Source organism: Xiphophorus couchianus, chromosome 6, assembly GCF_001444195.1.
Source record: "Xiphophorus couchianus chromosome 6, X_couchianus-1.0, whole genome shotgun sequence".
Classification (NCBI taxonomy): Eukaryota; Metazoa; Chordata; class Actinopteri; order Cyprinodontiformes; family Poeciliidae; genus Xiphophorus; species Xiphophorus couchianus.
This window is the reverse complement of record NC_040233.1, coordinates 3545832-3559641: the sequence shown is the minus strand read 5'-3', so window position 1 is coordinate 3559641 and position 13810 is coordinate 3545832. Positions and strand designations below refer to the sequence as shown.

The window sequence follows — 13810 nt, the reverse complement described above, 5'->3', positions numbered from 1 at the left end:
GTGTGATATGTTCAAGTCTGTAGGATTAAAGATATTTCAACAGTTAAAATAAAACACGTGGACACGTAGTTCATGTTATCGGATGGAAGCAGACGTTATGAGTATATGGAAGCCCGTAATTTCTAATAGGACGTGTGTGAGTTATTTTCATAAAGACAATATTCATGATAGTTGCTCAGTTCATTTTATTGTTCCAATTTCACTTGAAGTAAGATATTCCGGGGGAGGGTGGGGGGTGGAATCTAGGGGGGTTTCAGATATGCTGGAATTTCCAGAAATCGGGGTTTTCCTCAAAGGTGTCAGACTGAACTTGCTTTCAGCCATGTGACTGCTTGTTTACCGTGAGTTTAGAGAAAATGTCACCGTTTCATTGGTTTTTCAGGTCTTGTATTAAATTTGAGATACTAAAGAAATAAATTGATAAACAAATAAATTATTTTTAATTATCTCTCTTCAACAAATAAAAAAATAATGATATCACATAAACAAGCAACGTAAAAAAAACCCCCCAACATAAATAAATAAAGTGATCAGGAGAGATTTTCCACCAGTGCATTATGGCATCAGCCATTATAGGATTAGAAATGCAATGCCATATCAACAAAGTCTATGATGTGAGATATGGTCTGCTTTTGGATATTTTGGAGATTGTAAACAGAGGAAAACATTTAAGCTTGCTGAAGTATGACGAAGATGGAGGAAGACAATTTGGATTCTTGGTAAAATAAGAAAAAAATTGGGGCCATCATGCAATTTTCAAACAATATCCTAATTCTAACAGACAAAGCTTGATGGTAATGAAAATGGTAATCAGGATCTGACCTACTGAGTAGGTTTGTGTGGTTCTGTCTTCAAAATAGACACAGTCTTTGTAAAACTGTTTAAAAGTCCAGCAACTCAAAATAATTTGATACTGATGTGGTTAAAAGATGAACTATTTTCTTTTGTGTAAAGGCAATACACAAAAGTACAAATACACAAGATGTTCAACATTCTTCATTATAATTTTTTTGTTATTATTTTTTGTGACACTTTCTTTCTGGTAATATTCTAACTTTTATTGTTGTTTGTTTTGTTTTTTTCAATTTTATTCTAATACGATTATGACTTGTAACACCCTCGTCACACTACATTTTTCTACATTATGATATTATTATCATAATATTATGACTTTGTTCTATTGATTCCATTTTTTCCTTAGCTAATGCTCCATTGTGTCCTAGAAATGATTGAATTTTTTTTTTAAAAAGGCTAGTTTTAGCCTTTCGTTTGTAAATATAACATGGCTGAGAAGTTTCTGGCATCCAGTTAATTGATTTGAATTAGCATTTAAAAGAAACAGGAAGTACCTCCTGTCTGGCACACAGTAGCACATGACTGCACTGACCCTCTGTAATTGTAAACGCGTGTAACCCATAAGGTCAATAAATTCCTTGCTACACTATAACTACTGCTTACTCAACATCCAGCCACATAAAGTGGCCTGTTGTTTTTGATGAGTCAGCGAGACTATCCCACAGTTCGGACGAGGAATGAAACTGGTGTTAAAGCGGCTCTGACTTGAAGTAAGTAAACTTACCAGAATCCGTCAGGATGGTGTCCTTGTATTTATTTCTCATTGTGGCTATAAATGAACTTGTTTCGTGTGTGTTAGCAGGTGTTCACTTTCAAAAAAAATAAAAAATAAAAAAAACCGTCGGATGGCTGACCCGTTTGTTCCAGTCCATTTAGCTGTCAACTGGTTCATAGTGAATAGCTCCAGTTTGAATAGAGGGGCTTCTACGCTCACCGTAGATGAGGCCTGCAGGAGACCCAGAGGAGAGCAGAGTGACAGGCCAGGGAACACCGAGGAAGAGGAGACACCCATCAGCGCAACTCTGCTGGGCTATGAGATTCTGAGGGAGAGGGAAAAGTTCACGGTAGGAAGTCCGGTCCCTGATAAAGAAAACAAATCAAAACAGTAAATATCACAGTAGAAACATGATGAATGTCAATAGGTAATACGTCTGATATAATATTCAATATTGTCTTCTTCCTAAAATAATGGCTTAAGTCATTTTTTTTAGCAAAAGATGATTTAGGCAGAAAAAGAAGGACTATTGTCAAAAAATGATCTCGGCCATTATTCTAGGACGAAGATGAAATTCAATATATAGAATATTCACTAAATTCCCATCCGGAACCACACAGCATTCTGGGGGACGTAGGCAGAGGAAAAAGGCTTTAGCTGCTCAACTTCTTACGGACAGCTAGATGAGATTGGTGGAATCAACCAAAATCACTCTTTCTTTGGCTGCCTAGCAACAACCAAATGAGTCACAGCAGCAGTTTCAGGTTTTATCACCGTGACTTTTAACTGCTCAAAGAAAAAAAAAGGGAAAAAAAGCAATGAGTGAAAACTGTGGCTAAAACAGGAAATGTGGTGCCAGTATTTCAGATATTAGAAAAATAATCAATTATTATCAATATATGAAATGCTGATATGGTGATACGTTTGTCAGCCGTATCGTCCAGCCCTACTGTATCATGAATGAAAATCAAGAACTCTGTAATGACATGCGCTTGCTCTATTCATTTTCTGACTTTTGTCTTTATGGTAATTCTTTTGAGGGTTTGTTGCGACATTTAGTCGCATGACCAACATTTTTACAGAAACATTCCCAGTCAAAAGTTTTGGAAAAGATTCAGATGCCAGCCTTATCATTTTTTCTATTTTAGTGTTTGTGATGGCAGATGTTGGGGGAGGGGGGGTGACATCATATTTAGATTAAGAGAAGACTGATCAGATTTTTTTTATGAATTCATTGTTTAGTTTTGGCCAGTTTATTTAAGGATCCCCCATTTGTCTGTACCACAGTAGAAACTATTATTTCTGGGGTTCACACCACAAGACATTGCAAAACCCCCCAAAAAGAAACATCACAGAAAAGCCCAAAACACACAAATAAAAACCAGAAACAGAAGTTGATAGCCACAGCAGTTCCAAAGAATGCTAAAAAGTACACTTTTTTAGTGTACTTTTTACTTTTTAGCACTAAAAAGTACATTCTACACATTCTACATGTGTAGAATTAACAATAATTTAATATTATCTCACCATGTATTATAGATTTTTAGATTATTTTTAAAGGGAGTGGGCGTAAATAAGTCTGTCTTATTCCCACTCCGTTTCAAGCTTACTGCATTCTAAATAAAGTATTATTACATAAAATAAGAACTTGACCCAGACAGTGTCTTGTTCTAATATTACTGAATATATTTGTGAAAAAGTGAATGCATATGTATTTGTATTTGTTTTTGTTTTTACCTACTCAGGGGCATCATGTACATGTTTTCTTTTTCTATGGCTAAAAATAAAGCAATAAACAATAAACCTTTCATGATCACCAGGTGATGTTATTTAGAAGGCAGAGAGTTTATGAAGTGACTCTATCCACAGCTGTTAGTCTGAGAAGATTCAGAATACGTCACAAGGGGTGCATTTGTAAAATAAGCACATAAGCAAAATGTATGCCTTCAATACTTTATTTTGATGTTGATTGATCAATAATTCCATAAAGCGCCATCTGTTTTGTAGGTTTATAAGATTCTTATAAAGAGGCCTGAAGGAGGCAGCTGGCTGATCTTCAGAAGATACGCAGACTTCTGCATACTCAGTTATCAGGTGGGAGTTATTTACACACACCGACCGCACAATTCCATCGAGGCTGACCTCGTACGAAGGTCACGACCTGACAGGGCGTGAAGCCAAGAGCAACACGAAGAAGGAGGTTTAGTTTCTCTACAGGTTAGGAATCGGTTAAGAGCAGGTACAGTGCTGTGAAAAACGTTCCCTCACCGATTTCTTCCGTTTACATTAGGTTTTAACAAACACAGTCTGAGTAAATACAAAATTCAGTTTTGAAGGCATGATTTGATTTATAGAGAATATCCAAAATTTGTGAAATTTTGATACTCAGTGGGTTTTTTTCTTTTTTTGTTGTTGCTTTTTCCCTGTGTTTGGCTTGACACTCATGGTTGCTACTTTTGTCCCGTCTCTATCTTATTGTCAAATCAGAAACACTAAAACCTGTAGTGATTTAGATGCTCTTCTGGGTTTAAATAACACATTAGAGTGTTTTCCTTGAGTTTCAAAGCCATAAAGACAAATGGCTTGCAACCCTTTCCCGACTCAAAATCTCAATAATTTTTTTTTTTTTTTTTTTTACAAACGGGGCAGCATTATGTGAAATCCACTTTTTTTAAACTTCATGTCATGTTATAATGTTTATCCCTCACCAAAAACAAAATAGACTGTTGTTTTGTTTCTTTTATGCATGTTTGAGAAATCCTTTAATCTCCACGGCAACCATTCAGCTGTGTAAAACGCCTGGGTGGACCCAGCTCCGCCATGAAAGACGAAGTTCCTCCTCAGAGCTGCAGCTCTGCAGTTTCCAAGCTTCAGAGCTCCGGCCTCACAGAGCAGCCCTCCTCTGCGACTCCCCCACTCAGCTCCTTCAGACTAGCCAGCATCAATTAGCAAACACCTTGTGGAATTATTCATCTGCTGAGCTCATTATAAGAACTGCTTCTCAGTGCAACGCTGATAAAGGGTTAATAGAGGAGCCATGTTGTGATGACTTCCTGAAGGCGGAGTTTCAAAAAGAGCAGGAGTTTTGTTAAAGAGACAGAGACCCAATGTCAATGTTTTTACAACAACTCAAAGTAACTTGATTGTGCTATAAAATGATTCTACATAACTGGGGGGGGGGGGCGTACTTCCCCTTTAAATGTCGAATTTTTTTCAGCCGTGTTCTGCCTTCTGAAACCTTTTCGCCAACTTCATGTTGATGGACTGGTTCTGTTTAAGTAATTTCTTGGTTTTACAGGTGTGACAGTAATCCTGCATAGTTGTGCCAACAATTCTACTCAGATTTATTTATGTTTTATTTAATGACAGTTAATTCATGATATAAGAAGAACTACAACTACCTTTTCACAAAGGATAACTTATTTAGGCTACTTTATAAATGAAATCATTGTTAAAAAGTTATGTTGACTCTCTGTAATCTAAAACCTAATATAGATTTTTCTCTCTTATCTGTCATTGTTGCAGCTCAGAGAGCTGTTCCCCCGTTTCCATCAAGCGCTGCCTCCTAAACGACGATTCAAAGACAACTATGATGGAAGTTTTCTAGAGAAAAGGCGTTTCGGACTGCAGACTTTTCTGGAGAATCTGATGTTGCACAAAGATATTAGCACAAGGTACGATCCCTTCCTGCAGACGGCACCCTGAGTCGTCTTTGTTCAACTATTGAAGAGATCTCTGGTTTCTCAGCGAACCTGTGAGATATTTTCTGTCTGTGGACGACCCATCGAGTCCCTTTTACAGTACGGAGGAAAGCAGGGTGAGTTTAGTTTTTCAAACGGGTTGAATACTGACTTTCTGATTCAGTTCAAACGTTGTTTGTCTGCCGAGCAGGCATTTTGTGAAACTCTGGAGCAAAAGAATCATCTTCTCCTCAGAGAACTCCTGGAAAAACAGAGAGAAGTTGACTCGTTAACCAAGTCTTTAGAGGATAAAGAGAACTACATCGACCTGCTGTGGAGGAAAGGCAGGTAAAAATAGTCGACTTCGTAACTTTGAGAAAATCAGAAAAATCTCACATTTCACGGAAAAGATTCCTCTCAAACGTCTTATGTTTTGCCATTTTTCTCTAGGGCTTTGAACATTCCAGATTTGGAATTCCATCCACACAAAAAGGAAGACACAAATGTGAACGAACAGATGCAAAATCTGGGAATTCTCAGAATGACAAAGGGAGCCAAGGAAGAATTAAATCAAGACACAAGCTGGAACTAGAAGCTTTTTATCTTGAACCATCAGTAAAGAAAAAAATTAACTAGTTATATAAGAAAATATATTGAAATAGTCTTTTTTGTGTTAGTGTTCTTGATGTGCTGAAGCGTAAATGTTTTTTTTTTTTTTTTCATTTTCCGTACCACTGATGAACAATACAGTCAGGGCGCAGCAGCAGTAATGTGTGATTTACCTGGGATTTTTTAAAAAAAGTGAGGTTCTGTGCAAAGATTGTGAACAGTAAATATATTACTTGCAGTAGGTCAAGTCTTCAAAGATGAAAACTTCACAATTTTATTCACCTTTACATATTTTAAAAGGACTTGCATTTCAGAGTGGATGATTTAGTTTCGGAATTCGATTATGCCACTAGGAGTAAGTGTGTTGCATGCGCATCAGTAGGAGAGGAAGTAAAGATGTTTGTTAACTGACTGCAATCGTTTTATATCCAAAAACGGTTTCAGTGTAACTGTTTTGAAGACTGAATATTAGTGTCTTAATCCATCAGCTGAAATCAGCAGAGGTGACATGTAGGAAATGACCACAAGGTGGTGCTGTACATCCAAGAGTGAAGCTACTGAACCCAGAGGCATGTTGGTGATTCTTAAAAGCCTAAGCAGGACAATAAGCAGAAGTTTTGTTGTTCACACTTTCGAAGCAATATAAAATTTGCACATTTATGTCTGAAAGGAGAGCTGATTCATTCTAGTCCTGTTGTAGGACTGAATGGCCTTTTCATGCCTCTTCACTAGAAATATATCCAAATACAAAATAAACCTCTGAAAAGGCTTTTAGCTGCCATCCATGACATTAAAAACGCCTGCTAGCTTTTAAGAAAGGACTCATGTGTGGGAGTCTAAAATAACAGGTGAAAACATTGACTATCAGGATTTGAGCCATACCTAAAATCAATAAATTAGAATATGTTCACTGATGTGGACTATCTTTTGAAAATAACTTTTAATCAAGTGTTAAAGCTGCTTTTAACTAAGCCCACAGTTTTTGCATAGTAATATATACATATTTTATTAGTTTGATGTAATACTGAAATCTTAAATATTGTCTTTTCATTGGTTGTAAACAGAAAATCATCATAATTTACAAAAATGAAAATGTGTAAACATCATTTTGTGAAATTAATCTACATATTGTTTCACTTAGGGGGCGGGGCCAGGGTTAACCCCAACCATCATCAAATCCACCAATACGTTGTCCGTTGTCCCACAACGTACCTGGTGGTACGTTGTGGGGTACCACCAGGTTCCATCTATCTATCTATCTATCTATCTATCTATCTATCCATCTATCCATCTATCCATCCATCCAGATAGCATCAACAAAACTTCTTTGTTGATGCTTCAATGTCTAATATAATTTTTTAACTTCCCACTATTTCTCATGTCCAGATGTAGAAGCAGAAGCTCTTTTGGTCAGATCCTGTAAAATATCAGTAAGTTTGTCGTTTTTCCTCATTCTATTTATCTCCCCTTTAGCTTTCATCTCCGCTTGCTCAGTGTGAAAACACGTTGCGTCCAAAAAAGACGTGCTAGCACAGAGAATTGTTTTGTCCCACTAGCCTACTTTCAATGTTTGTTTTTTTTCTGTCTTTCATTGCTAAAAACCAATCTGGGATTGGCTCCAGCCCCCTGAAATCCTGAATCCTGATCCAGACATAAAAGATAGATAGATGTGTTTTTGTCTCACTCAATAAATCTGCTTCGTCTGGGAGCCTCTTGTGCACCTTTTCATCTGCGTATTCCTGTTTTTGTTGTGTTCCCATGTGCCGTTTACTCCAACAGAACATTTTGGCATTTATGAATTCTTAATATTTATTGCTGTGGCGGCCAAGTGACAGGAACCGTGATTTTTAATTTAGATTTCTGAGTCTGCCATAATCTAACTGTGGCGATCCCATTTCCAGACGTATATCACATTTGACAAAAAATTATATCTTTATTTCCAAGAAGAAGATTGTAAATATTGCTTGATCAACTATTTTTCCAAAGCTTCTTCAAGGTTTTCCTCCAATACTGATAACATAATTCATCATATTCTTCTGAAAAGCTTCTGGACTGGTCAGTTCTTAAAAATATTTCTACATAGAGGAGAAGGAACACAACTCTGAAATAATCTATAACTCTGTGTCTTAAAAAGTCTAAGTCAAAGCAAGAGGAAGATTAGAAAAATAATAATTAAGTGAAATCAAAAGCAAAAACCTGGATGGATACTTGTGTTGCACCTTAAATTTTTTACTTTTAGCTTTTAATTGTTTCTATCCGACAGTGGTTGTACAGTATCGTGTGTGTGAAAGATTTGAAGACCCATAAATGATCACATATTATCACCTTCCCAAAATAAAAGCCTAAGTCATTCTTTGACAAAAGGTTTTTTGATTTGCAAAAGGCATGATGGACGAACATTGTTGTGATGGCATGCTGAAGACGGAGTATCAGAAGGAGTAGGAGTTTTTTTTAAAGCGACAGAGACCCCATTTCAAAGCGTCAAATTTCGTTGAAGTTATTTTTGACAGCATTTCTTTACCAACTGAAGGTAGCACAGTTACTTGACTGTGCTACAAAGTCACTCTATGTGCCAAGAAAATCCACTGCCCCCTTAAAAAAAAAAGAAAACAACTAGTATTTACTAGTGTGCCTGCTGAGGCTAATGGATTACCCAAGGAGACCCCACATCAAATGAGTTCAGTAACTCTGTGGATTCAAGTGTTTGCAGATCAGTGGCTAATGCTAGTTTGTTGTGTGAAATGTGTAGAACTGCAGCCTTTTTGGTGTTACTGGTATAACCGCTCTTGAGGGTCAGGACCGCCTCGGAGCATCTGCTCTTGATCTCGTCTTGTGAAAACAAGAACATTTTGCCCACAATTAAAGCATCCAGGCTACAAACTGAAAATCATAGCTGCGGCTGCTGTTGATTTTTTCTTGCTAGGTGGCTTCTCTGGAAAGTTGGCTAAGTTTTTTTTTTAAACCATTAGACTGTGACCTCGTCTGTAAAGAAACATAATTAACATCACATATAATTAAAACATAGCAAAACTCTGCGGATTCGAAACAAAACATTAGACAGATGGTGGAATCAGAGAGCACTGGCAGAAGATACAAGACGATTAAAGAGCAGCTTTATGCTTCAGGAAGTAGCCTAACTATAAATCAGTTGTTCATAGAAATCTGAATTCCAGCATAATCAACCCTGGGTGGGAGAGCAAAAGGAAAATTTCCTCTAAAGACAAACCAATCAGCAAATTAACCCAACAGTCGAGCAAGGACAGATTGGTGTTGGTGTTTGGTAAAGTACCAGCTGAGAGTGAGTTTCCTTTACTGAATCAGAGGCATCACACACACCAAAGCAGGACACACTTAAAGGTTTACAGACATCCTAAATACTCCTGGGATGAAAGCAGACCAATCTGGGTTATTTTGTTTGCGAACCGAGTCCGGGTTCGGACTGCAGCGATCCAGGTCTGGGTGGATTTCACTCAACGGGGTTATGGCTTTGAGCCGGCATGTTTCGGTTCCATACATAAAATACATGTGTTTTTGTTTAGCTTGTTTACTATGAAGTAATTTCTCTTGATCTATGTTTGTCCTCCAGCCAGAGGAAGAGCGTCAGGACTATACTTTGACTTCATTAGTCCTTTATCTTGTATTATTCTTATTTTTTTATGTGCTCAGTATCTGCTGGACGACAGCAGGCCTCATGTGCTGTAAAACTTTGACAGTCCATGTGATGGCAAGCATGCTTTCTCCTCCCTCTAAACGAGTCCTGCTGTTTGCAGGGCGAGATGTTTGACTCTTTCACAGCTGTGTGGAAGCTGGACATTTTTCACCCTCAGACTGGAGCCAGAGAATTAAGGTCGACTTGTGTTTTTGCTTTAGTTGGTCCCCCTGAAGGCAGGTGGAGGCTCTTCTCGCTGAGAAATAAGTGGCTGATTTCCAGTGGAGGATCAGAAGTGGGAGCCACAAACAGACAGAGACCTTGCCCAGACTGCAGGGATGGATACTCGGTGTTAGAACAAAATGGGAATCATTAAAGAGCATTTAGCTAATGCTAGCTTCAAACAAGGAACCAGGAAGTACCAAGACTTGTAAGCAGAGAAGTCAGATTTGAAGTCCTCTCGATTAACTCTCCTTTGCAGTTGAGCAGGGCATTAAAAGGTCAGTATTATGTATTTTTCAGGGACACACTGCTATAAAACATGACTTAAAAGAACTTTGACTAAATTTGTAGTTTAAGGCCTTAATTCTTTCTGAAACTCCGCCTTCAGGAAGTCATCACAACATGGCTCCTCTATTAACACTTTAACGACATTTTTACCAGCACTTCACTGACAAGTAGCTCGTGTAATGAGCTCAGCTGATGTGCAGTTCCACCAGATGTTTCTAATTGCTCCTGGCTAGTCTGAAGGAGCTGAGGGGGGGAAGGCTGCAGAAGCTTGGAACTGCAGCTCTGAGGAGGAGCTTTATCCTCAAATGTGGCACTAGGTGTTTTACACAGCTGAATGGTTGCCGTGGAGATTAAAGTATTTCTCAAACATGCATGAAAGAATCAAAACAATACTCCAGGTATGTTTTTGATGAGGGAATGACATGATAATATGATGTAAAGCTAAAACGGTCATAAAATTTGACAACTGTCATGGTGCCTCAAAACGTCCGTTGGACGTTGGAGACTTATTCTTTCGTTTTTTCTTTCTTAGATGTAGTCCACAAACTATCATCATTGTTTCTCCCCAGTCGGCCATGTTTGATTACTCTGAACTCATGTATGTCAGTGATAAATAAGATTTTTTTTAATCGCCAAGTTTTGAAAATCAGAGAACTATTTTAAAGTCTGGCCGTGTGAACCAGGCATTACAGGACTGGATGTATGTGGCAGTAAAATGTGAGCCGCTTTCTGTTGTTTGGAGTTAAAAAGTAGATTGTACCGAACATGGATTCAAACTGAACTGAAGTGAAGACACTGAAGTGTCTTTAAGATTTTTAACATGGAAAATCTTCTGGATTTTTCAATGTTCCGACTCTCCTTTGTAAAAATATAATTCTGGGTGTTTTATACCGAGATAAAAGGTCTCGGTACACAAACTCTTACACAAACATTTACTTTAGACTGTCAGACTATCCTCTGACTGCCAACCCCATCATAGAGTTAAAACTAGGGCTGAACCCTAGTTTTAGCCCCGATTTCCTTAACCAGTGATTGGGTGAAATTTGTGTCTGAGATAGATAAGACCTATCGATCATATCTACTTCTACTAAGGTTTGAAAATCAGTCACTGTCCCCTTTTGCCCTGTTGAGAGAGGGCTGTGTGGATAATAATAGTCACCCCACTGCTGACAACTTAAAATCTTTGGGGATATATTTAGCAATCTATAAAAAAAAAAATTATATCAGAAAAAAATCATAATTGACAGGTCAGGCTTTTTAAAGATCTGTGATCGGCCAGAAAACTCCAATCGGTGGAAACCACTAAGACACGAAAACTAAGAATTCCTTCCTTAAACAATAAATTAACTGCTCATTCTTGGCTTTGTGATGACTCCTCTTTTCTTTCAAGCCTGTTGCTGAATTCCCAGCGTAAATCAGGAAACTCTGAACACCTTTCACCCATGCTGGCCCTTTAAGGGCCTTCTGAATGGGGCCTGCTTTATGTCTCGTATTTAGGAACACACTGGAACAGTCCAGGTGGTTTACATCAAACTTTGCAAAAGTGTTGTCCCATAGTCAAAATTATGGATTTTCTCCATTTCACTGTCTCTGTCTTCGAATGTTGTTGTGGCAATAGATTCTGATACGTTGTGTTCCAGCTCCTCTGCCCACCAGTACAAAACATTCTTTGTCTTCCTCATATTCAGCTAGCTTCCATTGGAAATTTAGAATATTATCTAAAGTAATGTAGCCGCTTTAGTCGCATTTTTCCGCTTCATCCTGTTCTGATTCAATAACTGGAGTTGGATCAGAGTCAGCATGGGAAAAGAAGTATTGCCATAGTGACATACTGCAACATCCACGACCCATTTTTTCTGGTGTTGAAATCCAAACATGAAGTATCTGCTTAAGCAGCCACGCTCTACCCAGCGTCTCGGCCAAAACCAACAACAACAGATGTGTGAGCAGCCAATCAAAGCTAATCCGTGTTTATCCTGATTAGCATACCCAGACACAGCAATGTGCTGTGGGCTGAAATTACTCACAAAACAAGCTGAATTTAAACACTAAGCTTAGTATTTTAGTGGTTTCTTTACATCTTTAACTAACATATTTTAAAAATAAAACAAAATTCTCTATTTTCTCAGAAAATGATGATTTCTACTTTTGCTACGTTTGTGCTCTGCCAACTTGTTCCCACTTTTGCCATGGTGCGTCACATAAACTGTTTGTAAGGTTGTTTTAATCATTTGCCATTTTACAGAGACATTTGTTTTAACAGAAGTAAAATATACTTCTTTTCCAGGTTTGGATTGGTTGGTGTAGTTTGACAAATACTCCCTGATAGAGAAAAATGTAATTCTAATCCAGTTTCGACAGCGATTCCCCAATGACCCTTTGGACTTCCTAAAGTCTTTTGGACTCATCTTTCTTTTTCTGCTCATGGAAGCATCGAGAAAACCATCTTTTGCCTGTATCTCTTATCCTTGCATGGTCACATGGGGCTGCTGCCTATCTCCAGCAGTGATTGGGGAAGAAGCAAGGTGCACTCTGGACAGGTTGTCAGTGGATCCCAGGGCCCTCAGAAACATTTCCAAGTAAAACTGCAATACATCATTTTACCACAAACTGTCAGGGAAAGACTTCCAACTCTGAGTCCTCCCGAGCAGCCCAATCACTCATTCAACCTCAGTGTGGTTTAAGAAAGCAATCCCTTCTTTCCTGTCAGATGCTTGTGGCTGATTTCTTTGTCTCTCGGTGCCAACTTGCAAAAGACGAGTGACAGGCTTTACAAGCAAGTGTGTCTGTAAGGTTGTACAACATAGCTTTTGCAACATCGACATTTTAAATTTTTTTTTAAGCCTGACTCTGTTTTGAGAATACAGTGATCTTGCCCCAGGGTGAAGCTGTGTCTGTGTTCCAGTTCACAGGTTTCAGTAAGAACACTCCACCCGGCATTTGATGTTAAGCTAAAACAGACAGCATTTCTGGATCGTATGTTCTGGAAATTCTCATCCACCAAGACTTTCTGGATGCCACACGGGCTTCCCGCTGTTTTGGAGGAGCTAAACTTTTCCGCTGAGCAATGCGTATCAAACACTGAGGCCTTTCTCTTGGTCCAGGCCGGTGAGAGCCCACCATGGAGCAGACAGAGAAAGTGGTCCAGTGTGTGATTTCTAGATCTTTGTTATCCCTATAAGACATTGATACCAGACATGTGAAATCAGCAAACAAATTAGAAACCAAGAAAATGACTGATGTCTATCAGTTCGGAAAACGTTACAAAGAACTTTCTAAAGCTTTGGGAGTCCAGAGAAACACAGTACTGGGAATGCTAGCAATTAAACCACCGACGAATTGACACAGGAAATTCAACATTTGTAGCTTCAGTTCGGTCCTTGCGGAGATCTCTCAAAGTCTGGAATGGATTTTGTTTGACAATCTTTTCAAGGCTGGGGTTCTCCCTGAGGCTGGTTTCATCTCAATTTTCTGTTAATATGCTTAGATATAGAACTCTGTGATCAACCAGCTTCTTCAGCAATGACCTATTGTGGCTTACCCTTATTGTGGGTGTCGATGACTCTCTTCTGGACATCTTCAGTTAGCAGTCTTCCTCACCCTTGTAACCTATTGACCCAGAGTAGATGGATTTCAATTACAAATGCGCACAAACCTTTGTCAATATTGTGCTAATGTAAAAAAAAAAACAACAACACAATTTTGCAACTGCAGCGTTTCCATTAAATAAGAAGCGTAACTAAAACCACACATAAATAAGTTTATTAACGAGATAAGTCATTAAAAAACATG

The 13810-nt window shown here is 38.3% G+C and overlaps 1 protein-coding gene across 1 annotated transcript; it reads left to right on the top strand.

Annotated features, from left to right (window-relative positions):
- Window positions 1-109: 109 nt before the first annotated feature.
- LOC114146521 (sorting nexin-16-like) lies at window positions 110-6890 on the top strand. The gene is made up of 7 exons (XM_028020657.1): window positions 110-1565; window positions 1655-1919; window positions 3578-3664; window positions 5096-5244; window positions 5318-5387; window positions 5462-5598; window positions 5701-6890. The coding sequence occupies exons 2-7, from the start codon at window positions 1701-1703 to the stop codon at window positions 5840-5842; spliced, it is 804 nt and encodes a 267-aa protein (XP_027876458.1). The 5' UTR covers window positions 110-1565; window positions 1655-1700; the 3' UTR covers window positions 5843-6890.
- The last annotated feature ends 6920 nt before the right edge of the window (window positions 6891-13810 follow it).